We start from the raw sequence: 27,914 nt of genomic DNA, 5'->3' as shown, positions 1-27,914 counted from the left end.
ACTGGAAATTGACCTGATGTCTAGGTTGACTTTATATATTTTATTTTTTAAAAAAGATTTTACCCAGTGCAGGGCCAGATCCCAGGACCCCAGGACCCCAGGATCATGACCTGAGCTGAAGGCAGACGCGTAACCGCTGAGCCACCCAGGCGTCCCTCCTCTTAGCTTTTTGTCAACCTCACTGTCAGAATTGCTGCCAGAAGAGCTTGAAGAAACAAATTCCTTTGATTTAGGTATTGCTCTGCTTCCCCCTCCCCCCAAAGATTGTATTTATTTATTTTTTAAAAGATTTTATTTATTTATTCATGAGAGACACAGAGAGAGAGACGCAGAGACACAAGCAGATGGAGAAGCAGTCTCCCCACAAGGAGCCCAATGCGGGACTCGATCCAGCATCCCGGGATCATGCCCCCGGCCAAAGGCATATGCTCAACTGCTGAGCCACCCAGGTACCCCTAAAGATTGTATTTATTAATGAGAGACACAGAGAGAGGGGCAGAGACATAGCAGAGGGAGAAGCAGGCTCCCTGTGGGGAGCCTGATGCTGGACTTGGTCCCAGGACCCTGGGATCACGACCTGAGCCAAAGGTAGACGCTTAACCACTGAACCACCCGGGTGCCCAGCATTGCTCTGCTTTTGCAGCAGAACTGCCTTCTGCTCGTTCATCTGCAACATAGAAGTTAATATATTTGTAAAATTGGAGTCCATACATCGCAGTTTTGGCTGTAGTAATGTTTTTAGGAAACATTAAAGTTGATCTTTCAGGTGTATATACTCTTCTACATGCTTTTTATTCTTTATAGTAGAAACTATAAGTTATTTACAAATGTGTTCTCAATATCAACGGTTTTATATTAGAGTTTAATTAAAATTTAATTAAAATTCCTACTCTGCTGCAGCAGGTTACACTCTGGAGTATTTTGTCTTGCTGTTCTGCACTGTGTGTGCATAAAAAAGAGGAAGACTCCATTTTTACTTAATTAGACCATTGTTATCAAACATTTTATAAAGCAGTTAAAAATTTGCCTTATATGGTGAAAATAAATCTATTAAGAGTTCAGAATTTTCAGAATGAATATCAGTTGAAGATATAAAGGTGATATTTTAGATCCCAAGTAATCCCTTTCCCATAAACATTTCCTGGATTTCTTGTATTGTATTTTTAAAACCCAGTTGAACTTATAGTTAGAACCTCATAGTGTAAAGCCTAAATAAAAACTCCTCTGTTATTCTCTTCGTTTCCTATGTAATAAAGGACTTTTTTTGTCCTGAGCTCATTGATGCCAGAGATTGTATCACTTACTCTATTTGACTAAAGAAATTTAACACCCTTAATAACTAGCAGAAAATTGTGAGCCTGCTATATATCCACTGAATCTGTGATTCAGTAATACTTTAATTTGGAATAATTGGGGAGAGGGATCCAGCCAGTCTAATGAATAATGAAAAATTTAAGTATATTGAAATATGTCTACCCAAACTAGGCTAACAAAATGCTGGCTACGTGGTTTCAAGTTGGTATGAGGTCTTAACCTTTTTAGAAATAAACTCTTTATGGGTACCTGGCTGGCTCAGTCAGAGTTTGTGACTCTTGATCTCAGGGTTGTGAGTTCAAGCCCCATGCTGGGTATAGAAATTATTTAAAAGTAAAATCTTAAAAAAAAGAAAATTCTTTAATCCTTTCTGTGTGACTCATTGGGGCTCTTAAATCCTTTTAATAGAGAATAGTACTTTGGAATATTAAGTATCTTGTCAGGTGGATTGCTGATTGCTCACTATATGTTGCATTGATGTTACATTCTAGTAAATAAAAGTAAAATTATCTATTTCATGAATCAGATACATCTCTGTTATAAGTCTCCCATTTGTCCTATTAAAAAAGTTTAAGGCTGGGATCCCTGGGTGGCGCAGCGGTTTGGCGCCTGCCTTTGGCCCAGGGCGCAATCCTGGAGACCCAGGATCGAATCCCACATCGGGCTCCCAGTGCATGGAGCCTGCTTCTCCCTCTGCCTGTGTCTCTGCCTCTCTCTCTCTGTGACTATGATAAATAAATAAAAATTAAAAAAAAAAAAAAAAGTTTAAGGCTAATGTTGCTTAAACATTTGTTTAAAATAACTTGAACAATGTTGATTAAACTGTAAGATTATACCATCTTAAATGGCTGTAGAGAAGCAAGTGTACTTATATTTTTTGAAGCATAAATACCTGATAAAGTCCATATATAATTAAAAGTTTCCTAATAGCTATGTTAAAAAGTTAAAAGGAATAGGTGAAATTAATTTTAATATTTTGGATGTGTTGGGTTAAGAAAATAATTATTTCAACGTATAGTCTAAGAAGTTATTAATGAGATAGTTTATATTTTTTTTGTCTTTGAAATCTGGTGTGTATTTTATATATATATATATTTAAAGATTTATTTATTAGAGCAAGTGAACATTCAGGCAGTTGGGATGAGGTTGGGGACAGAGGGAGAAGGAGAATCGGACTCCTTGCTGAGCAGGGAGCCTGACACAGGCTCAATCTCAGGTCTATAAGATCATGATCTGAGCTGAAGGTAGACACTCAACCAACTGAGCCACTTAGGCACCTCTGTATTTTACATTTATATAACATGTCAGTTTGGACTAGCCACAATTCAAGTGCTTAGTAGTCACATATGGCAGTTTTAGAATGTAAACCTTTAGGTTTGTTGTGAATCTAATGAAAATACATATGAAAATATTGTTAAGTTATTATGCAATTGTAAATTATTATATAAGATTATACTATTTTAGGGATTATGAATGATTAAACCATTTTTTATTTTATCTGATTAATTCTATATTAGATATTTAATTAGTGATAATTTATTTTAGTTAAATATATTTTCTGGTGGAAAAAGATGCTCAGTTTAGTAGATTCCATGTAATAGGCCTGAAGTTTATTTCCTTCTGTCTTCTAAATAAAATACATTTTTTGGCACTTGGCCTGCTGGTATATTAGAGAATATGAAGCTTTTGAATGACATTTGAATTGTTATATGAAAGTATAATTTGGCCTTAGTAATTTGAGAACTGTTCTTTCCATTTATAATGCTTAAGAGATAAGACTTAAGAGTGGTATTTCACAAATAAGTGAATGTTGTTGGGACACAAAACAAAAACACAAATAATTATTGGGAAAGTGATGTGTGCTCAGAAATGACATGGGAATATGTTTCAGGAGCCTGTTTTTTTAAACATGTAAAATTTTGCGTGGACCTTTGTGATGGAATTATTTTGGGTAAAGGATCTATATCTTTTATTGGATTTTCAGTGAAGTCTAAGTTCTGGAAAATGTTCTCAGGGACTCTTAAATATCTATTCTGTGAGTTCTTTACCACCTTTTAACATTTCTAGTTCTTTGTAATCAGTCATGTCCCGCAGTAATTGCATTTTCCCATAATAATTATTATTCTGTCTTGTCAGCAAATACTTTGGTTTAAATTAGACAGGTATTTCTTGAGGTCATCTTGTGTATCAGCACTGACAGAAGCATTCAAAAAAGAAGGAAAAAGTTCCTTGCCCTGAGTTTCTTCCTTAGAGATGCCTGGAACAAGTAGCTACCTTCCAGTAGCAGCCACTCAAATATTTGCTGAATGAGTATTAAGTATCATTATACTTGTGTTGAAAGAAAAATCTAAAATTTTAGGCAATGTAATATCTTTCATTTCAGAGCTACAAATAGCTGTAATAGTATATTAGATATGTCAGGGACTTGTGGTGGGGCTTGGGAATACAAAGATAAGTAAAACGAAGTCCCCTGCTCTCACCCCTGGCCAGATAATATTTTCTGGCAATTTGAATTTAACATCTTTTTGTGTATAAGGATTTAGGTTATTTTTTATGCATGTGTTTACTTTTGGTGTATGCTTGGAAACATGGAGAAAATCCAATGATTTCATGAATCCGATTTTCTTACAGGTTCTTGGAGTTACATAACTTCATTACATTTAAAAAAAATTTATTCATGATAGACACAGAGAGAGAGAGAGAGAGAGAGAGAGACAGAGACATAGGCAGAGGGAGAAGCAGGCTCCATGCAGGAAGCATGATGTGGGACTCCATCCCAGGACTTGGGGGTCACGCCCTGAGCCAAAGGCAGATACTCAACCGCCGGAGCCACCCAGGTGTCTCACTTCAATACATTTTTAAGGTCTAACTAAAGAGAGTGAAATTATCTTTTAAAGCAACTTTCTATTTTTTGGTAACGCAACTTTCTATTTTTTGGTAACCTTAGATTTTCTTTTTAACTGGTAATTTGCTGATTCTTAGTGCTTAGGGACTGCTTACAATGCTAAGTATTTTTCAGTATTTAATTTCCACTGGAGCATTCTGGGGTAGGTCGTCATTCTTTTTTTTTTTTTTTTTTTCAAAATCAGAAATTGAAGTTAAAGAGATTGTTACCCAAGATCTCAGAAAGGTTGTGGAGAAGGCTGGATTAAACTTGTATTGCTCTGATTTTAAAGTGTGTCCTCTTATTATTTTTTCTATTTTCTTTTGTTTTTAAGATTTAGTTGAGAGAGCAAGCACGTGCACTTGCGAGCTTGCAGGGAGGGTTGCAGAAGGGGAGAGAGGATGAGAAGCAGACCTGAGTTGGGTGCAGTGGCTGATGAGGGGTTCCGTCCCATGACCCTGAGCTCGTGTCCTGAGCTGAAATCAGGAGTTGGATGCTTAACCAACTGAGCCACCCTGGCATCCCCTCTTAATTATTTCTTAAAACATTAAGGGAGAAAGTTGAGCTAAATAGAGCAAGTAATGCAGACAGAAACGACTGTCCTAATGTGGTTTAAGAATAAAGAAACTTAAACATTTGTTATCCTAAAATTGTAAAACTTCATGACAGATACATGGTATTTTGTACAGTTTGAAATGTGTTTAAAACTAATTTCTACAGTGTTTTTTTCAAAGTTAATAGTGGTAAATAGAAATCCAGATGAGAAGTATTTGGTTAAATTTCCCAACTTGTTTGCTCTTCAGATGGATTTTGGATATTTGTTGTTTTTAGGATTTTGGAAGGAGGCATTAATCACATGTGCACAGTAATTTATTTGTTTTGAACTAATTAAGTAATTAGTCCTTGTGAGATTAAAATGATTTTTTAAAAGATTTTATTTATTGAGAGAGAGAAAAAGATCATGAGCAGAGGAGAAGGGCAGAGGGAGAGGCTGACTCCCCTGCCAAGCAGGGAACCTGATGTGGGACTTGATCCCAGGACCCTGGAATCCTGACCTGAGCCAAAGGCAGACACTTAACAAAACTAAGACATCCAGGCACCCAAAATACTTTTTTTTTTTTTTTAAGATTTTATTTATTTTATTCATGAGGGAGACAGAGAGAGAGAGAGAGGCAGAGATGCAGAGGGAGAAAGCAGGCTCCATTCCACGCAGGGTGCCCAACATGGGACTCGATCCCGGGTCTCCGGGATCACACCCTAGGCTGAAGGCGGTGCTAAACTGCTGAGCCACCAGGGCTGCCCATTTTTGTTTTTTAAATTTAGGTTAAGATTATCTTTGTAAATATTTGTCACTTATGGATCCGATTTAGTAATATTCAAAGGCATATAATACCATGTAAAATTTTTCTCAAACCACATATTCTCTTTGAATTGTCTTTGAATAAGTACCTGTTAGGCAGACTTTTGTGCTTTTTGAAATTAAAAAAAGGAGTGGGTTTTGTGTATGGTATTTTTAGAGTGATTTACTTATCTCTGTTGAAAAAATGTAAGAGATGTTATTTACCAGTTCTATTTTAACAAACTTTAGGAAATTTTCTTACTAGTATTTTGACTGTCTAGATAACTTTAGGGAACCTAAATGATGAAATGTCAGTCGTTAATGACATTAAGTAATGCTCATCAATTTTGGATTTCTGCACTTATGTAAAGATAGTTCTGGAAAGAAGTTCTGGTAAAGATTTTTGGTTTTGGTAAAAAATAAGCATTTAATCCTGGAAATAAAAAGTAAAAATATTTTTTATCTTTTTTCATAAGAAACAACAGGTGGAGCCATTAAAGTGTTTCTGTCCTTTTACTGCTTCTTTAAAGTTTATAATTGTTTTTGAACTTACAATAGATTATGCTTTCATTCTATTTTATTTCATGTTTTGTGTTTTATGTTATCTTTTTATTTGAGAGAGAGAGAGGTGGGGAGGGGCAGAGGGAAAGAGAGGGAATCTTAAGCAGACTCTGTCCTGGGGGTGGAGCCAGAAATGGGACTCTGTCCCATGACTCTCAGATCATGACCTGAACCAAAACCAGGAATCAGACACTTAACCACCTGTGCCACCCAGGTGCCCCAGTAGAGTAGATTTTTGTATCACTGCTTGTATTTTTGTCCTTTCCTGTAATAAACAGAGGTTAAAGTTCAATGATATGGTATGATATAACCAGTGGTATAGGGTATGTTTAATTTGATAGACCTAATTAGATGTTGTGATATCTATGTTAGAACCAGAGTGAATATTCACTAGTGAATGCCCATACAACTCAAACTTGTTTGGAATTTGTGTAAATTGTTTATATTATTTCTTTGTGAAATGACTTTAAATTATCAGAAGAATATTTGTTTATTAGGACAGAATAGTTGGTGAACTTATAATATTACCATTGATATTTTGTGTGTAACTTAAAAAGAAATTCTGGATTTTAAGAGTTTTAAAGAGTTGGTTTTCAGGCCTTTTTTTTTTTTTAATTACTATTTTTAAATGTTTTTAAAAAATCATTAAAAAATTGTAGACTCCTTAAAAAATACTAGCACCCCTATGCAGCCAAGCTGTTAAGAAAATATGTTTTTCCTGTGCAGCCAAGCTGTTAAGAAAATATGTTTTTTTTTTTTTTTTTAAGTGAGGATTAAATTCTTAGAGTGGCTGTACTTCATTTTAAATATGTTTTCTTTTGCTTGTTTTTCAACCTTGATGTCATTATTTTTCTTTTTGGTTTTTAGAAATGCTTTTAATTCTTTGGTTTGCTGTAAATATTTATTTCTAGTTTCCAATTTGTTTGCTTTTAAATTTTGATTATTTTGTTTGCTTTAAGTTTAGAAAGTTTTCCTCACCACAATTTTGATATTTACTTCCATTTCCTCTCCTTCCTCCTTTGTATTCCTCCTACCCTCTTCCTGCCATGTGTATGTGTATGTGTGAGAGGTTTTTTTTTTTAAGTCTTAAGTCTGTAGTAATCTTTATGCCTAGTGTGGAGCTCAAACCCACAACTCCTGAGATAAAGAGTTGCACACTCTTCTGATTGAGCTAGCAGGAAGTGCCCTGAGAAGAGTTCTTTTTCCTTCAGCTAGCATTTATGGGATATGATATGATATGAGATGAAAATTGGTACGTAGCATATTTACCCTTATATGGAATTTTTCAACCTTAGCAATTTTAGGCCGGAAATTAATTTGTTGTGGGGAACTGTCCTTTGCATTAATGGATGCTTTACAGCATCCTTGGCCTCTACCCACCTGATGCCAGTAGCATTCCTCGAGCTATAACAACCAAAACTGTCCTCAGACTTTGCCAAGTGTCCCATGTGGGGCAAAATCATCCTGGTTGAGTACCACTGTCTTAATATAAATTAGATCTGACTTTACATGTTATAAATATAGTTATCTTGAGAGGAACGGAATTGCTAATTTAGCCCCAAAGCTCATATTTTTTCTGGGGAAAAGCTTGAGGTTAAGACCTCATGTTAGGAGCTTTTTACCTAGGATAAGAGAGATTGAGTTCACACAAAATACACTACCGCTCAAGTTCATTAGAGTGCTACTCAGAATCTGTGGATCATGTGGTTTTTCTTATTTTATCTGTTTATATGATGAATGAGATTTTCTAAGACTTACTTTTTTTCAAAGTAAGCTTTACACCGAACCTGGAGTTTGAACTCATGACCCCAAGATCAAGAGTTGCTTGCTCTACTGACTGATTGAGCCAGCCAGTTGTCCCAGATTTTCCAGGATTAAACCCTGCTTCATGTGATGGCTAATTATCTATACATTTGAATTCCTTTTGTTGGCATTTTATTTAGAATCTTATATGTTTGAGACTGTATGTTTGTGAGTGTGCTTTTTGGCTCCAATATCATTTAAATTGTTTTTAAATGACTATTTTAATAGTGAAGCTTTGTAGGCTTACTTTTTTTTTTTTATGGTAAGTTTTGAAAGAATCTTTAAAACAAATCATCTGTTTTTGGGAACTGTTTTTGAGGCTATTTTTAGGCCACCTTCTGACTTTATTAATTATGAATTATGGATGTTGGTTTTATTTTTGATCTCTTGAGTAACTCATTTTTTTTAATAGAAATTATCTATTTAATTGAGATTTTTAGGGTTAGAAATTCATAACCTAACCAAAAACCAGCCTGATTTCATAGGTTGTCACATGCCTCTGGGCCTCTGAGTCTGGCCCCAACTCTACAGCATCTTTTTTTAGAGTGTTGAATTGACAAATCTCTTTGTGTATTCTGTAATCTCTTGTGCTCATTGCTCATCCTGATAGGCTTCTTTGAGGTATTTAAGCTTTTGAGATGTTTTAGAAGTGGATTTCTGGGTGAACTAACCATAAAAGTGCTACTGTTTATTGGTTAAATAATCCTAACTTAAGTCTTGGGGGTTTATATATTGGCTGTTTATATATTGGCAAAAACACCCCTCCCCCCCTAAATCTAGAATGAATTTATTTTGAAGTTTACTGACTTTAGGAAGATCTGGTTCATTTAGCTGTACTAAGTGAGAAGTTAGTGTTTTGGTTGTAGTTTATCTGAAAAAAAAAATAGAATGCTACTTGCACTATGTATAAAATAGCTTTTACAACTAATTTTTACGGAATGAGTAAGTTTTACTGGAAAAGACATGATCTATTGAAAGTTAGACTTTTGAGTAGAGATTCTGTTAAAGTGGGAAAAATATTTGAAAGTCAACTCAGTATAATTCCTGCAGGATGGCACAAATAATTTTGAGTAATTCAACATAATTTAAAGAGGAGTTCATTGTATTGCTGACATTCACTGCTGGAACTTTTTTTTTTTTTTTTTGCCACATTTCATGACTCACTACTATAAAAATTTGAGAAACATCATCTGTATTTATGTATATATATGTGTATGCATATTATATAAGGATATGAACAAAATGTAACAATTATATCTAAATATAGGCATTATAATTAAGTAGATGGTTAAACAGCAGAGAGCATTATTAAATTCAGTAAATGGACAAGAACTTGAAAAACAGTGCATTTGTAAGTCAGGAACATTTCTTGTTCCGTTTGACGTGTACTGTAGAATTTGTGGTTTATTATAAGACAGTGAAGTGATGTTGGAAGATTGGGATTACACTTTTTGTATTGAGTTTAGTCTTGGTAACTATAGGAGAATTCTGTCGGAGTAGGGTGGATGGGATGTATGGCTTTTTAATGATTCCTTTGGGGTTGAAACATACTCAGTTGGCTTTAACTAGCTCTACTACTAGGTGAAAGGTCTTGCTGTGTATTATGGGGCGTAACATCAGATACCCTCCTGTATCACCCTGGAATGAACCCTAGCTGGAAAGAGCGGCATTATAAGGAACACCATTGGAGTTCTGCCACACTGACATTCCGTAGATAGAGCACACTATGAGATACCAACATTAGTGTCATCTTGGATTGTAAAACAGTTCATTTTAGGAAGTTTGGAAAACACAGAATAAAGGATGAGGGAAAAGAGACCTGTTAATTTCTACGGAGTGAAGTTATTTTGAAGTATTTCTGGTCTTAAGCAATGTAAATATATTTTACAGATATGGGTTATACTTTACATTTAGTTTGGTTTTTAAATCGTTTGGAAGTTTATTGTACATTTTTCCTAAACTGTATAATTTCTAATTGAATCTTATTCCCTTGTATGGTTTTACTGTATTTAACTAGTCACCAGCTGCTTGACATGTAGGTTGCTTAAGATTTTTGTGTGTTTTTTTTTTTTTTTTTTTTTTTTTTGCTGTTCCAACTACATAATTTAGAGTTTTAATAGAAAAAATTTTAAAATTGCAAATGATGAGAACGAAGGGGAATATCTACCCAGAGATATTTACCTATCATTGTGGTATATATATTTGCAAACTTTTTTTTTGGTGATATATAAACCAACGTGTGTGTGTTTTATAAAAAAGGGAAATCATGTAATTGAAACCTTTTTTCTCTTGATATATTGTGAGCATGTGTCATTTTGTTCTGTTTTTCTCTGTTTTCTAAAAGATTTTGTGTATTTATTTGAGAGAGAGAAAGTCCATTTTTCCTTTTTGGGAAAAAATAAGATGTACAGTACACGCCACTTTATGACATAGCTTTCATTTACCATGAACACCTTCCTATGACATTACTATTATCTGATGTCAGAATTACTAGAACTTTTTGCTCTTCATAGCATTACAAAAGACTGTACACAGTTGGCTTATTCTTATTCTTTTATTGTCAAATTGACCTAAAGGAAAATGGACTTTTTTGGGAGTTTACAGTTATATTTTAACACATGCATAGGTATTTGTAACCAGCACATAATCAAGATATAGGACAATTTTGTTATCTTTAAAAATTTTCTCGTGTCATCCCTTTTTAGTCAGCACCCCTGCCCCAGTGGTAACCAAGTATCCGTTCTTCATCTTCATAGATTTATTTTTTTGAAAACGTCATATAAATGGGATTATATAATATGTAACCTTTTGAATTTGGCCTGTTTTACTTAACATAATGCTCTTAAGATTCATTCAAGTTACTATGTTTATCACTAGTTCATTCTTTTTGTTGCTGAGTGGTATTTCATTGCTTGAATGTACCATAGTTTTTTTTATCCATTTGTCCATTGAAGGGCATTTGGTTTTTTCCCTAGGTTGTGGCACTCATGAATAGAGCTGCTGTAAACATTTGTGTAGAGGTTTTTATGTGAACGTAAGTTTTACTTCTCCAGAGTATATGTAGCTAGGAGTGGGATTGGTGAATTATATGGTAATGTGTATTTTAACTATACAAAACTGCCAGACTCTTCGAGTATTTGTTTTTTGTATTTGCTACTAGCAACACATTAGAGTTCTAAGAGCTTTGCATCCTTTTCAATATTTTTATCTTAGCCATTCTAATAGGTACAGTTAGGAGATTTCTTAAATATTAAATATTTGGTAGAATTTGCCAGGGAAATCATTTGGGTCTGGAGATTTTTTTTTGGAGGGTTTCCAACTACAAACTCAATTTTAAAAATATTCAGATTATCTAAAACTACTTAAGTACCAAAACTTTGATGTTTTCTACATGTGTATCTTGTTTGTATTTTTTCTTAACTATTTTTTTTTAATGAATGTAAAATCTTTAGTGATAGTCTCTTTTATTCTTGATATTGGTAATTTGGGTCTTCTCTTTTTATTTTTTCTTAATCATTCTTTCTAGAGATTTATCAATTTCATTGATCTTTTAAGATGACTAATTTTGGTTTCATTGAATTTTTCACCATTTTTCTCTTCTGTTTTTACTTCGTATTTCCTCTAGTTGTACATTTTATGATTTCAGATTTAATGTCTTCTTCCAAGCATATTAATTATACTTAAAAACATTTTTGATATTTGCCTGAAAGTTTGCAGTACACATTTATAATCTGAGTTCACCTTTAAGTAGCACTGCACTGCTTCATGTGAAATGCAAGTACCATAGAGTTTTCTCAATTCTTCTTTGCCCTTTATGACATTGCTATTATTTATTAGCCTGTGGATGTGCTATAATCACCCAGTAAATTGTCACTCTTATTACTTTTAATGGTTATTTTTTAGCTTAATTAAGAGTAAGAAAAAACATTTTGTTCTACCTTCATATTTTCATTTGACTTCACTTAAGTTATTTAATAATAGTTGATATGCAATGTTACATTAATTTCAGGTGCATGACATAGTGATTTGACAAATCTGTACATTAGGCAGTTCTCACCATGGTAAGTATAGTTACCATTTGTCCCAATGTTACTATACTACTACTAATTATATTCTCTATCTCTATGCTATACGTTTAATCCCTGTGACATATTTATTTTATAACTGGAAGTTTGTACTTCTTATTCCCTTCACCTGTTTTGCCCACTTCTGCCCCCCAATCCCTCCAATCCCTCTTCCCCCTGGCAATCGCGAGTTTGTTCTTTGTATTTACACCTATCTGTTGTTTTGTTTGTTTTTAAAAGATTCCACATATAAATGAAATCCTACGATATTTGTCTTCTGATTTATTTCACTTAGCATAATACTGGGTCTATCCATGTTGTCACAAATGGCAAAGACCTCATTCTTTTTTCATGGTGGAGTAATGCTCCATTATATATACACATACCACATCATCTTTATCCATTCATCTATCAGTGGGGACACAGGTTGCTTCCGTATCTTGGCTATTGTAATAATGTTGCAATGAGCATGGGGTGCATATGTCTTTTGAATTAGTGTTTTTGTTTTCTTTGAGTAAATATCTGATAGTGGAATTACTAGATTATATGCTATTTTTATTTTTAATTTTTTGAGGAACTTCCATACTGGTTTTTTGTTTTTTGTTTTTTTTGTTTTTGTTTTACAGCTGTTGGACCCATTTACAGTCCTACCAGAAGTGCATGAGGATTTTCTTTTCTCCCCATCTTCACTAACATTTGTTATTTCTTATCTTTTTGATACTAGCTGTTGTGACTAGTGGGAGGCTATAACATATTGTGGGGTGTTTTTTTCTTTTAATACCTTGTGGCTTTGATTTACGTTTCCCTGATGATTTGTGATGTTGAGCACCTTTTCATGTGTCTGTTGGCCATTTATATGATTTGTTTTAAAAAAAAAATGGATTATTTGATTTCTTGGTGTTGGGCTATATGAGTTGTTTATATATTTTGGCTATTTATCTTTTATTATAAATCATGTGTAAATATCTTTTTTCATCCAGAAGGTTGCATTTTCATTTTGTTATTTGCTTTGCTGTGCTAAAGCTTTTTATTTTGGTGTAGTTCAAATAGTTTGTTTTTCTTTCCCTTAAATGAGGAGACATATCCATGAATATGTTGTGAAAGCTAATGTCAGAGACTACTGCCTTTTTTTTTTTTTTTTTTTTAAAGGAACATTATGGCTTGAGGTCTCTTATTTAATGTTTAATTCATTTTGAGTTCCTTTTCTGTCTGGTGTAAGAGAGTGGTCCAGTTTTATTTCGCAGTTCAGTTTTCCCAACACCATTTATTGAAGAGACTGTCTTTTCTACATCGTACATTCTTTCTTTGTTGTAGATTGATTCATCATGTAAGTGTGGCTTATTTCTAGGCTTTCAATCCTGTTTCATTGTTCTGAGTGTTTTTGTGTGAATAGCATACAAAATGTTTTTATTATTATGACTTTGTGGTATATCTTAAAATCTGGGATTGTGATACCTCCAGCTTTGCTTTTTCTTTCTCAAAAGATTGTTTTGGCTATTCAAGGTCTTTTGTGATTTCCTACAAGTGCTGGGATTATTTGTTCTAGTTCTGTGGAAAAACTTTTTGGTATTTTGATAGGGATTGCATTGGATTTGTAGGTTGCTTAAAGTAGTAGGGACATTTATTTATTTATTTATTTATTTTTAAAGATTTTATTTATTTATTCATGAGAGACATGGAGAAAGAGAGACAGAAACATAGGTAGAGGGAGAAGCAGGCTCCTCGCAGGGAACCTGATGCAGGACTCTGTCCCTGGATGTGGAATCATATCCTGAGACAAACTGTTGTGCCCGCCACCCCAGGCATCCCTAGTAGGGACATTTAATAGTATTATTTTACATTATGAGTGTAGTATAACTTTCCATTTGTGTTGTCTTCACTTTTTTTCCTTTGGTGTTTTATAATTATCACAGTGTAGATTTTTTACTTCCTTGGTTAATTTTATATGTAGCTATTTTATTCCTTTTGGTGCAATTATAAATGGGATTATTTTCTTAATTTCTCTTTCTGCTATTTTATTAGTGTATAGAAATGTAACACATTTCTGGATATTCATCTTGTATCCTGCAACATTACTGAATTCATTTATTCTGTAACATTTTCTGTAGGAGTCTTTAGGTTTTTCTAAATGTAGGCTTACATCATTTGGAAACAGTGATAGTTCTACTTCTTACCAATTTGGATACCTTTTATTACTTTTTCTTGTCTGATTGCTATAGCTAGGATTTCTAGTACTGTTTTGAATAAAAATGGCCAGAGTAGGCATCCTTATCTTGTTCCTGATCTCTCTTTGTTTCTTTCCTTTCCTTTTCTTTTTTTTTCTTTCTTTCCTAATCTTAAAATCTTGCAATTTTTCACCAGTGAGTATGACAATAGCTATGGGTTCAGTATGTCTAGCCTTTATCATGTTGAAGTGTGTTCCCTCTAAATCCACTTTGTTGAGAGGTTTTTTTTTAAAATCATAAACTGATGTTGAATTTTATCAAATGCTTTTTCTGCAACCCATATGTGTCATATGGGTTTTATTCTTTATTTTATTTTATTTTTTTAAGATTTTATTTATTTATTCATAGAGATGCAGAGAGAGAGGCAGAGACATAGGCAGAGGGAGAAGCAGGCTCCATGCAGGGAGACTGACGTGGGACTCAATCCAGGGTCCCCAGGATCATGCCCTGGGCTGCAGGCGACGCTAAACCACTGTGCCACCAGGGCTGCCCTATTCTTTATTTTGTTAATGTGATATATCATGTTGATTGATTTGTGGATAACTGAACCATCCTTCCATCTCTAGAATAAATCTTGTTTGATGAGGAATGGTTCTTTTATTGTTGAATGCAGTGTGCTAATATTTTGTTGAGGGTATCTCCATCTATGTTCATCAGAGATAATTGGTCTATAGTTTGCTTTTTTTGTAGTGTTATTGGTTCTGGTATTAGAGTAATGCTGGCCATGTAGAATGAAGTTTGGAAGCTTTCCTTCTTCTATTTTTTGGAATAGTTTGAGAAGAATAGGTATTAACTTTTTAAATGTTTGTAGAATTCAATTGTGAAGGTCCTGGCCTTTGTTGAATTTCATGATTGGTCATTTGTTCAGATTTTCTGTTTCTCCCTGATTCAGTTTTGAAAGATTGTTTCTAGGAATTTATTCATATCTTCTAAGTTGACCAAGTTGTTGGTATATAATTTTCCATGGTAGTATTTTATAATCCTGGTTTTTTTTTTTTTTTTTTTTTTTTTGTGACCTTAGTTGTTATTTGCCTTGGTGCTTAAGGACGGCTGCTAGCACTGAATGGGCAATGGCAGAGGGAGGAGATGGGGAGAGGTACAGAGAGCTTGTCCCTCTTTGCCCAGTCCCTTCCACCTTCCCCTTCCACAGTTCCCTCCTCCTAGGCACTGGGAGCCCTACTGGCTGCCTGTTAACCCTTCAGGGCCCTGTGTCAGTGCTAGAAGTTTCTGATCCCTGTCCTACATGGAGTCCAAGGGTTGGGAGAGAAGAAGGTTGAAAAGTTGTTGATTCTGGGCATAGAGGCACAGTGGAAGGGAGCCTGAAGTTGAGAAAACTGAGGCAAGTTGTGGATGCTGAGCATGCCACTTGTCCCTTCAGTTTAGGACCCCAGCCAGCTGGCCAGCATCCCACCTTGCCTGGCACCTCCTTCTGAGGTTCTGCTAACATGGATCCCCTCTGAGACACACTACCCTTACCGAGGTGCCCACTTTTCCCTCTTAGCACCTACTCCTCATTTTCTGGGGCAGTGATCTGCCATCTTGGCTTCCTTTATTTTTGTTAATATTCTTGATTTCTTTCATTTCCTTATGATTTTAGAGTTTCTGTCTGCTTATCTGTTCTTGTGTGTTGTCTTTTATTCCCCCCATTATTATCCTTAATGTATTAATAATCAAAGTTATTTTAAATTCTTTGTCTGATTCCAAAATATGTAGTATGTTTCAGTCTGGCTCTGATGCTTGCTTTGCTTTTGTGTTTTTTCTTGCCTTTTTAAGAGCATGATGTATAGTTTTTTGTTGAAAGTTGGACATTATGTATTAGGGAATAGGGCTGAGATAAGCAGATCTTGAGTGTGAGGTTCTATATTAGTCTGTCCAAGAGTTATATTTTGTTTAATGTTTGTTCTAGGTGTAGGTGCCAGAGGCTTCACATTTCTTTAGTGTCCTTTTTTGTCTTCCTGGCTGTCTTTGGGGTTTCCTAAGAACTTCTCTTCAGATGGAATCTGTACCATGCAATAACTCTTTCAGCAGTAGTTAGCTCTTAATATACTGGAGCCCTGCTTACATGATGGAAAAGTGTAGGGGAAAGGAGCATCCTATAATGTTATAATTAAATCTCAAACTTTCAGTGGGTTTGTGTTGTGGGACTGGTTTCTGATTACTTTACAGTGACTTAGTTTACTTTCCTCCTTGTCAAAAGCACAGGAGATTTTTATGGGTTCATAAACTCAGAGAATCTGGTGGGGTTCCTGGAGGTAAAACCCATGAAAACATGTGATTCCCCTAAGACTATGGTTGCCAGAAGTTTCCTACTGTGATGCTATTCCATGTTCAGCCTGTAGTAGTTCATCAAAATTACCATTTAGGTGTTAACAGTGGATTAACTTTTCTGGCCCCAAAATGGTCTGTCCAAGTTCTAAGCCTTGGTACAGATGAATGTGATGTTATTTGGAAATGAAGTCTTTGCAGCTGTAACTAAGGATCTTAAGATAATATTGCCCTGGTTTTAGGACTGACCACAAATCCAGCAAGTGGTATTCTTATCAAGAGTAAGGGGAGAGAGATTTGAGACACACAAAAGGGCAAGGTCATGTGCACGTGGAGGCAGAGATTGGAATTATGCAAGCTAAGGAATGCCAGAGATTTCTGGCAGCCTCCAGAAGCCAAAGCAGAGTGTGAAGCAGTTCTTTCTCAACGTCTTAGAAAGAGCCAACCCTGCTGATACTTTGATTCTGTACTCTGGCCTCCAGAGCTATAAATGTGAAAGAATAAAGTTTTATTGTTTTAAGTCACCTGGTTTGTGATTGTTATGACAGCCTTGGGAAATTAATAATAATGTTCTTATCAGTTTATGGTTCCATTGTTTGTATTTGAGGTGATCTAATAGTTCTTGGTTTTGACTTCCTGAATATGTCTGTCTCCTCCATATCTTGAACTGGCAGTTTGCCTTGTGTCCTCAATTCTCTGATGAGTCCAGGAATAGTCCTTGACTTTCAGTTTGTTTAGCTTTTTTCTTGTTGTAGCGATGGGAGTGACAACTTGCAAGTTTTTTCACACATTGGAGCTGAAACTGCAAGTCCAATATTTTTTGTTTGGCATTTTATACTTATTATTTTAGTGATTACCACATGCATGAGCAGCTTTTAAAATCTAAAGTTAACTAATATGCAGTCTATTCCTCCTTCCTCCTTGCCCCCAAATACCTACTAGAACTTTTGGTCTCCTGCTTAGTCTAGACTGTTCTTAGATCTATTGCACAGTTGCCATCTTACTCTCCGAGATTGGCTTTACTGTTTCTTGGATTTCATGTCTTCCTCTCTTTGTTAAATATTTTTTATTTTACTGGATAACATGTAAGGTCATATGTAGGAGTTAATTTCCTTTTCCTTGCCGGTATAAAAATGTTACACCCTATACTTGCCTGCTGATTTGGCTGAGTGTGGAATTCATTTTCCTTTAATACTTAAGTGGCCTTGTCTTTTTATTTTTCCCGTAGAATATGGTATCCTGCATGAGAAGTCTTCTGATGATGACTCTCATACTTTTGTAGTTGAACTGTCTTTCTTTTCAGAGAGTTATGTAGGATATATTTATTTTTGTTATGAAATTTCATCTAGATGTGAGTACTTTTTTGTTATTGTACTGGAAATTCACAGATCTCTTTGAAGATTTGTTTCTTTTAGCTTTGGAGTATTTTCGTGTATTATTTCATTGTCAGTTCTTTATTTTCTTTTTTTTCCTAGAACTGTTAATTGGATGTTGAATTGTCTGGATTGATCATCTGTCTTTTATGTTTTTTTTGCTTTATCTTTTGTGGAAAACTTTCTTGGATTTGTCTCCACCTCTCCATAAGAAAAAAAAAGTTAATGAGACATGTTGGAAGACACAAATTTCTTTTTCATTTTTTTAAAGATTTTATTTATTTATTCATGAAAGACAGAGAGGGAAGCAGAGGGAGAGGCAGGCTCCCTGCTCTGGGATCACAACCTGAACTGAAGGCAGATTACCTGACTGAGCCACTCAGGTACCCCTGAAAGATACAAATTTCTAATTTTTTTTTTAATTTTCTGATGTTTTTAAGTAGCATTCTGATTTTATGAACTTGGTTGTATCTCTTGAGGATACAAATTTTTACATGTTTCAAATTTTTGTTTTGAAATGGCAAGTTGTAGAAATAAGTATAGTACAAAGACATTTTTCCTAACTGATGCCTTTGTCCTGAATATTTTAGTGTGTATTTTCTACAAACCATGATTTTATACTTAATCACAATCCAACCATAGAATTAAAAAATTAATATTTGTTTATAAATGCATGGGCTCATGGTTTCTTACTTTATTCAGTGAGATATATTGTTACCATAATTGTTTATTTTGATGCTCAAATTGCCGTGATTTGGCCAGTAGTAGGAGCCCTTTTGATACCACTTCTTTCTATCCTTTGGCATTAACCTTATATTTTTTAACTTCTTTGCTTTGTGGCACAGTGCTGCATCCCAAGCTTATCTTGTACTTGTTCCTGCCTTAATGGTGGAATTGCCTTGTTCCAAGGATTCCTAGTTCTTTTTAGTAAAAAGTGGTGTTTTTAAGATCTCAGCATTAGATTTGCTCATTGCCATTGGACTGTTGGCTGTTTTCAGGCCCTTTCAGTGGACAAAGCTGGGGTGTGTATTTGTGTTTTATGTGTGTGCATATGTATTCAAACCCATAAGTTCCTGGTGGTACTTCTCATTAAGTATCACAGTATTGAATCTCTGAGTGGAAATCTGCCACCTACTTCCAACACCATTTGGCTTTTGATATCCCTTACAAGCTACCCCTCAGCTTGGGTGCCCTCTCCACTGTGCTTGGGTTCTAATACACCATGTCAGGTTCCCTCTATATAGATGCCCTCATCACCTTGCCTTAGAGTAGTGATATGCTGTACCAGGGAAACCCCCATTTGTGAATGCTCTCCTTACTGTACTGTGGTTCTAATAGCTTGACTTCTCCCTCTACCCCCACCCCAGTTTTGGATACCTGTTTTACTCTTCTTGCTCTCTGACTTCTCACAGCAGACTCTTCCCACTCCCCCTCCCCTTCCTTCCCCCCTTTTCCCCCACTGTGCTCTTCTACACCTAATGGCTTTAGGACTAAATTGTTGTGAAGGGTTGAAGGGGGGAAGTGGGTGTATGTTTCATCCAGGAGTAATTTTTTATTTTATTATGGTTTTTCATGATTAACTAGTCTGTTCATATTTATGAATAAATAAAAATAATAAGCTGGGGATACTAGGTAGGTAGGAGTTAGCATTTTATTTTACAGTTATCAGAAGGGGAGCTGCTCATTGCTGTGGGGACCTCTAAGTTCCGGAAATCAGTAGTCATTTCTCTAAGAAACCATCATTCGTCCGTAGGAGCTATACTAGTTTCCTCAAACTCTGTGGTGGGGAGGGGGGCGTGGAGGGTGAGGATTAACTTTTTAGTTTTTGGCCTTCAGAGAAAAATGCCTGCCTACTTAACCTTATTGTCTTAGAGCTATTGTGCTTGATAGTGTTAGCTCTTCCAAGTAGAGATAATTGCCCTATTTTAAGTTTTGCATTTCTCAAAAGGCCTCCTTTTCTGAATTTCTAGCTTTTATAGGATTCTGCAGAGTAATTTGGTATCTCAGTTACAGTTTCTTGAAATTCTCTGGGCTTTCTATTCCTGGCTTTATTAATTATAGATTCATTTTCATGAACTTGAAAAATTTCTTTGGTTTTCTTCTCCAATTGGGATGTTTTCGGCTACAAATAGACATCCTATATAAAATTTACTTAAAAGTTAAGGAAAAACTGGGGCCCCTGGGTGGCACAGTTGGTTAAGTGTCTGACTGTTGGTTTTAGCTCACGTTGTGATCTCACAAGCCCTGAGTTGGGCTCTGTGCTCAGTGTGGAGTGGAGTCAGCTTCACATTCTCTCTCCCTCTCCCTCTGACCCTCGCTTTTTCTAGACTCTCTCTAAAATAAATACATAAATCTAAAAGTTGAGAGAAAACTACTTTTGTAACAAGAAAACTAAAGGTAATGTAGCTCAGGGTTAGTTAATTTGATCAGTTTGATGAATCTAGCGAACATCTAGGTCATTTTCATCTTCTTTTTCATCCTAATCTTTTTCTTGTCTTAAGAAGGGATTGAGACAATCAATTTCTCTCTCTCTCTCTCTCTCTCTCTCGTTCTCTTTTTTGTCTTAAGTAGTTATAGCAGCCCTGGGCATTACATTCTCACTGAGGAACATCCAAAGTTTGCAGGAGGACATTTTTTTCCTTGTGTATTGTTTTTAAGGTTGGGTAAAACTTTCCCCAAACCCCTGCTCATATCTTATTGGTTAGAAAGTATTAATAGTATGCAGATATGATGTCCTATAATCTAAAATTCTGTACTTAAAGGCAGTAAAATGGATCCTTATTAAAATGTTTACTTCAGAGTGTATTCATTTTCTGTTGTGTAGTAACAATATTGCCATAAACTTAGCAGCTTAAAACAACACACTTTTTATTATCTCATAGGTTTTGTGATTCATTAAGTCTATGTGTGACTAGCTGGGTACTCTGCAAGCCTGCAGTCAAGGTTCTTAACCGGGGCAGGATCTGCTTCCAAGCTTACATGGTTGTTGGCATCATTTAGTTCTCTGTGGGCTGTTGGATTGATGCCCTCAGTTTTTTGCTGGCTGTCAGCCAGAGACCTTCATCAGTTTCTTGATAGGCCAGCTTATAGCAAAGCAGCGTGCATCTTCAAAGCTAGCAAGTATGAGAGTTTCCCAGCAAGATGGACATTATAATCTTGTGTAATCATATACAGTCTATCATCTTTGTCATATTCTGTTGGTTGGAAGTCATGTCTGCTGTCAAGGAGAGGTTACTGCACAAGGTCATGAATCTCAAGAGATGGAGATCATAGGGACCATTATAGAGATTGTCTATCATAAACAATATATACATCTGGCCATAGGAACAACTTATGACATGAATTATATAGTGCATTGAGGCTTCTGGTTAAAATTTATACTGTGCTTTGTACTAAGGTAATCAAGAGGTTTGCAAATGTAGCCAAATATTTAAAATCATCAAAGCTTTGATAATGTCTTTGTAATATTATTATTGTTAAATAGGTTCCTTAGTTTTAAGCTTATTAATATGGTTATATTGTATTTTGTGAATTAAGTTTTAGACATTTCTTTTTTTTTTTTTTTAGTTGACTATATTGTGGAGTATGACTACGATGCTGTACATGATGATGAATTAACTATTCGGGTTGGTGAAATAATCAGGAATGTGAAAAAACTACAGGAGGAAGGATGGCTAGAAGGAGAGCTAAATGGGAGAAGAGGAATGTTTCCTGATAATTTTGTTAAGGTAAGTACTCTCCTTCACTTAAATTTCTAACTGTTGCTTCATAGGATTTGATCTTTAAGAAATACTTGTATTCTTTTTAAAAAGATTTTATTTTATTATTTTATTCATGAGAGACAGATAGAGACACACAGGCAGAGGGAGAAGCAGGCTTCATGCAGGGAGCCTGATGTGGGACTCGACCTCAGGACTGGGATCACACCCTGAACTGAAGGCAGACGCTCAACCGCTAAGCCACCCAGGCATCCCAGAAATACTTCTATTTTAAAAACTAAACTGTTGAAGTTAAATTTTTTATTCTACGTTTGCTTGGTGTCCTGATGGATAATAGCATGGTGTATACGTGTGTACACGTGTGTTTATATGTGTACGTATGTATCTACCTGTCTATCTTTTTAAAAAAATAAATAATACTTTGCATTTGGGTAGCACTCTTTAATTTACAAAGTAGTTTTGCTGTGTACATTCTCATTTGAGCCTATAGGTCTTGTAAGTAGGGCGGATGATAATGATGATAATCCCATTTTAAATATTTAAATATTAAATATTTAAATATTTAAATAATGATAATGCAAATGATGATAATCCCATTTTAAATATGGGGACATACAGATGAGAGTTTACATGGTTTACCCAATGTTGGCTAGCTAAGAAGATTAGAATCTGAACTGAGATCTAGGAGAGTTGACTCAAGTCTAATTGTATACTGTTACTTTTGCAGCCCTTCTGCAAATATCTTAGAATCCTATTAAGTTTCAGCATTTCAGCAGGCATTTATCAAAGTAACAGTCTACTCTTTAACCACCAAACATTCCTTCTTTAGTAAATATTATAGTCATCTCTGCCAGAAAACAATCAAGATTCTTAAATCATTTGCAAACAGAATTCAGTAGTTTAGAAAAGGAAAAAGAAAAGTAAGAGTATCTTTATACCTCACTTAAAATTGTCTTGTTTTCTATATTAGTTTTGTTATACCTAGCTGTATCAGTAGTCTCATTAGATTATGATAATAGGTTCTGTGAAGGCTAGAATGTGTCTCATTTGTTTGTTCACCTTACATAGGTAATACCCACTTGCACAATATGGATACTTAGTAAATATTTGTTCCCTGAATAAATTTGATTTATTTTAATTGTGGTTTTACCTCTATGAACTCATGCTGTATTGTTAATTGTTTTCAGATAAGGTAAACTAACTACACGTTAGTTATTTTATCTCTTGAAACAACTGAGAAAAGCTATAATAGGGACTTGAACTTTTAGAAGATCACTTTTTTAATTTTTTGTTTTATAAATTTATTTTTTATAACCTAAAATGTAGTGTTGGAAATTGGAATAGAATATATGGATTAAAATACAGACAAGTTCCACCAGCTTTGTCCTTTTCCTGGTGTTATCATATAGGCCAAACCACATAATTTCTTTGTTCTTATCCTTAAAATGATATATTAGTAGTCAGTATATAGTAAGCCGTGGCATTGACCTCTTATTTATCTCTCTCTCTCTCTCTCTCTCTCTCTCTCTCTTTTTTTAAAGGAAAATGGGCAAGGAAAATTTTCAAGATAATATATTGAAGTAATAGAAAAATAAGTTGAGGGCAGCCCGGGTGGGGTGGCTCAGCAGTTTAGCGCTGCCTTCAGCCCAGGGCGTGATCCTGGAGACCCGGGATCGAGTTCCACGTCGGGCTCCCTGCATGGAGCCTGCTTCTCCCTCTGTCTATGTTTCTGCCTCTCTCTCTCTCTCGTCTGTGTGTATTCTCATGAATAAATAAATAAATAAATAAAATCTTTAAAAAATAAGTTGAAATCTAAGTATTTATATAGTTCTCTTAATTGTGTTGTGATGTATTGTCCCAGTAGTGGAGATGACCTGTCATAGGACTCCATTTTATGGTTTTCTTTCTTTCTTTCGTTTTTTTTTTAAAGATTTTATTTCTTTATTCATAGACACACTCACACACACACACAGAGAGAGAGAGAGAGAGAGGCAGAGACACAGGCAGAGGGAGAAGCAGGCTTCATGCAGGGAGCCTGACGTGGGACTGGATCCCGGGTCTCCAGGACCACTCCCTGGGCTGAAGGCGGCGCTAAACCGCTGAGCCACCCGGGCTGCCCAGGACTCCATTTTGAAATGTGTGTTACTTTCCTGTTTCAGTACAACTAACACTGGAACTTGAGTTTAATGCACTGCCTGAGAATAGAGGATGCAGTCTGAATATGCTAGATAATAGAGGGAAGCATAATCTGGGATTAAAAAGTAATCACAGAGTACCAAATTAGAGTTGGAGACATCAGTATGACTCATGTTTAGTTTAAAATATGTTAAAAAAAATAAAATATGTTAACACATGCAGAAATCTTTATATACATGTGTTAATACTTAGGTTAATACACATACATATATTTCTCAGCTCTCTCCACTGATAAGGCCTAGAAACAGTGACACAGCAGTAGCAATGACTATACCCAGTGCACAGATTTTGGTTTCTAAATATTATTCTACAATAAAAGGAAACACGGCACCTTATACGAATAGCTAATTGTAGGGCTGTGGCAAGGAAAATAAAAGATGGACCTTGGAGCATCTTATAGTCCCAGAAAGTAAGGAAGTGCTAAAAAAACAAAACAAAACACAAAAACCCACAAAGTGATGGCCCATGTCAGAATAGCATAGGATCCAATCTAAAAGAGCTTCCAGTATCCCGAGCTGGTACAATTCAAGCAACAAAATAACCCAGTATTTGACTATTAACCATAGTAGAGCATAAATATACATATGTCCATGCTGATAAATAGTTGAGTAAACAAATAAATGGGGGAGAAGGGATAAATCTCACAGAGTTATTTAAAAATATTTATAGATATTTCCTTTCCCTCCATTCCCTCCCTTCCCCTCAAAAGCATCCCTGAGGAATGGGCTGGACTAAAAAGTAGATGGAGGAGAAAAATATTAAATTTACAGTAGAGAAAGTTGGCAATACTACCCTAACCAAGTAATCAAAACTAACACCATTAGTGATATATTATGTTGATAATCATGTATCCTCTTCGTCTCTGTGGTATTTATTCTTCCCCTAAACCCATAATCCCAGTCTAAGTGTGAGAAAAAGATTCAGACAAACCCAAATTGAAGATATTTAGAAAATATCTGACTAATGCTGAAAAAAATTTCAAGGTTATGAAAACCAAGGAAAGACTGGGAAACTGTTGTTGACTAGAGGAGCCTAAGGAGAGACATGATGACCAAATGCATCATGGTATCCTGGATTCGATTCTGGAACAAAAAGATAGATATATTAGTGTAAAAACCGATGAAATCTTTATAAAGTCAGTAGTTTTAGTTAGCAGTAATATAGTAGTGTTAATATCTTAGTTTTGAAGTGTAATATGGTTATGCAAAATAGAACATTAGAGGAAACAGTGATGGGGATATGAGAATGCTGTGTAACACCTTTGTAACTCTTTTTTTTCTTCCACCTTTTAACTCTTCTGTAAACCTAAAATTACTCTAGAGTAAAATTTTTTCTTTTTAAAGTTTTATTTATTTATTTATTCATGAGAGACACACAGGGAGAGGCAGAGACACAGGCAGAGGGAGAAGCAGGCTTCATGCAGGGAGCCTGACATGGGACTTGATCCTGGGTCTCCAGGATCACACCCCCGGCTGAAGGCGGCGCCGAACCGCTGGGCCATTGGGGCTGCCCTCTAGAGTAAAATTTTTATTGAGAAAATTAACCACAGATAATCAACAGCAATAGATAATAAGTTGGCTTTATCACTTCAGCTGTGTATGTGAAAATTTAAGGGAAGGTTCGAATTTATAATTCACTGTTTCCTTGGAAATAAGCCTTTTATGCTTAATATACTGTTACATTAAGGTATATGTGTTAATTTGTAAATGTTAGACTGTGGAGCAGATGGTAGAACTAACTAGACTTTCTCTAAAAAACTCACATCTTTGTAATTTCAGATAGCTGTAGTGAAGAGCATTAATACTTCAGTTGGGCTGGAAGATGGATAGAAAGGTCAAATAATTTTTGCAGCCTATTGAAAAAAAAACCCTTTATGGACACTAAATTTGTTTTGTGACAGACTGTTCATTACATTGTCCCTTTGCAGTGTTATTTCATCGTTACATGATTTGAAAAATAGTTTAAAAGAATATAGAACAAGGATCCATGAATTTATACGTAGAATGTTATCATTTGGGCATTTTTGCTTTAGAGTTTTAACTTTTCATAATAGAACATTACAGATAAATTGAGTTTGTTACCTCCTTATCATTTCTCTCTCCTCCCAACTTCCATATTCTGAAATTATATGTATCCTTCTAATACATAGTTTTATAGATATTTACTTGTGCATAAACATAGTTTTTGTGTGATTTAGACGTTCGCATAATTACTGTGTTAGGTTGTAACTTTTAAAAACTTAATGTGGTTTCAATGTGATATATAACATAGTCACTTTTGTTACAACATATTTTTATGTGTAGTTAGCTCATAAATGATTGGAAAATAAGGGCGTGTGGGAGGTTCAGTTGGTTGAGTGACTGAGTCTTGGTTTCAGCTCAGGACATGATCTCATGGGTTGTAGGATGGAGTCCCAGGTGGGACTCTGTGCTCATTAGGGAGTCTGCTTGAAGATTTTTACCTCTGCCCCTCCCCCACGTGCACACATGGTTGTGGGCATACTCTCCCTATCAAAAAATGAATAAATCTTTTAAAAAAGTGGTAAATAGAGGGATGATGTCAGGATAGTGGGAAAGTTGTGTTAGTTTGTTTTCTAGATAAAGGGAGCTGGGATAAAGAATATAGAATTATAATTGCGGTAAGAATGGGATAGACTCTCGACTGCTTGTGTAAACAGGAGTTCTTTTAGCTTTTAAGTGGAACTTTTTTTTTTTTTTCTTAAGATTTTATTTATTACAGAGAGAGAAAGGAGGAGCAAGGACAAGCAGACTCCAGACTGAGCATGGAGCCTGCCGTAGGGCTTGATCTCAGGACCCTGAGATCATGACCTGAGCCAAAACCAAGAGTCAGATGCCTAACCAACTGAGCCACCCAGGCACCCTTAAGTGAAACCTTTTTTTTTTCTTGGTTAAGGTGACCATCTGTATCTAGTATTTTCCTCAAAGTTGGACAGTTCTAGCATAAAGAGTTCTAGCTTTTAAATCCTGCTGCTTACCTCTTCTGTCTGCACTATCTTAGCATCCATAAACCAGCCTTTCTACCTTACTTATTGATTTATTTACATTTTTAATAGCTATGGAGGAATCTGTCATCTGCTTGGTAGTCTTATTACCCATTTATTACCTATTCGCTAAGGTTTCAGTTATTGTTACTTACTTTTATTTTCATTTTTAGTACTCGTTCCAAAGTTGCATGCCCTTAGGTCTAAATTGGTATGCCCCAAATCCTACTTTTTTTTTGCATAATCACTGGTATTTTGTGTTTGATTTGGTTTTCACATAATCAGTAGTATTTTTAGTGTGTGTAATTTTTCTTCCCCCAGAAGGTCAGGTGTTTAGGGATGTACATGTAGTTTTATAGTAGAGATTCCTTTTTAACAGTCTTAGAGTATTCCATTCTGAGTCTTTACCACATTTTTGGGGTAAAATAGAACTATTTTCCATTTTTTAGGTATTGAAAACAACGCTGCAATAAATATCCTTTGTAGGTTATATATATGTAGCGAGAATTTTCTGTATCCTAGGGTATGCACATATTCAGCTGTAGTAGACATCATCTAATTTCTCACTAGATAGTTATACCAATTTAAATTCCTACCAGTAGATAAAAGTATCTTTTTTCCATGTTCTTATAAACATTTGATACCATCAGACTTTCTTTTCTTTTTTCTTTCTTTCATACTAATATAATAGATCTACGGTAATATCCACACATTTCAGTGTTTCGTTTTTGTGATATAGGGAAGTTAGGCATCTTTTCACATTTGTTGGCCATTTAAATTTCTTTTCCTGTGTCTAGCTTGTTCAGATCTTTCTCTCCACTTTTCCATTGAGTTCTTGCTCACTCTCATTGTAGTACTTCTTATTGTGAATATTGTTAACTTTATGTTCCTTTGTCTTCTGCTTATGTGTCTTTTCTTGTCCTTCAGTGCTTTTTCTGGCTTGTCTAAGTATAACTTCAGAGCAGGGAGGACTTAAAGATACTCTTCTATGTTTTTATTCATTTTAAAGTTTTGAGTTTTCAGCGTAGGTCTTCCATCTTTTATTTTTTGTACAGCTATATTTAGGCAGTAATTACATTTTTTTCCATGTAAAAAAATATTGAATAGTCTACTCTTTCCTCATGGGTCTGTAATGTTTAAGAATTGAGCCAAAGTTGGGAAGAAACTTGC

General features: G+C 35.2%; 1 protein-coding gene across 3 annotated transcripts in view; it reads left to right on the top strand.

The window, feature by feature from the left end:
- The window catches only part of CD2AP (CD2 associated protein), a 144,658-nt gene that overhangs the window by 10,193 nt on the left and 106,551 nt on the right, over nucleotides 1-27,914 (top strand). For 2 of the 3 annotated variants that reach the window (XM_077903736.1, XM_077903737.1), the window contains exon 2: nucleotides 21,396-21,556. In XM_077903736.1, coding sequence (XP_077759862.1) covers nucleotides 21,396-21,556 — 161 coding nt within the window. Of the gene's footprint in view, nucleotides 1-9,639; nucleotides 9,775-21,395; nucleotides 21,557-27,914 lie in introns of those variants that run through there. The other variant, XM_077903738.1, reaches the window with a different exon arrangement.

The sequence above is a fragment of the Canis aureus genome, chromosome 7, assembly GCF_053574225.1.
Source record: "Canis aureus isolate CA01 chromosome 7, VMU_Caureus_v.1.0, whole genome shotgun sequence".
Taxonomy (NCBI): Eukaryota; Metazoa; Chordata; class Mammalia; order Carnivora; family Canidae; genus Canis; species Canis aureus.
Note: the sequence above shows the minus strand (reverse complement) of the source record. Positions and strands in the feature narration are given on the sequence as shown.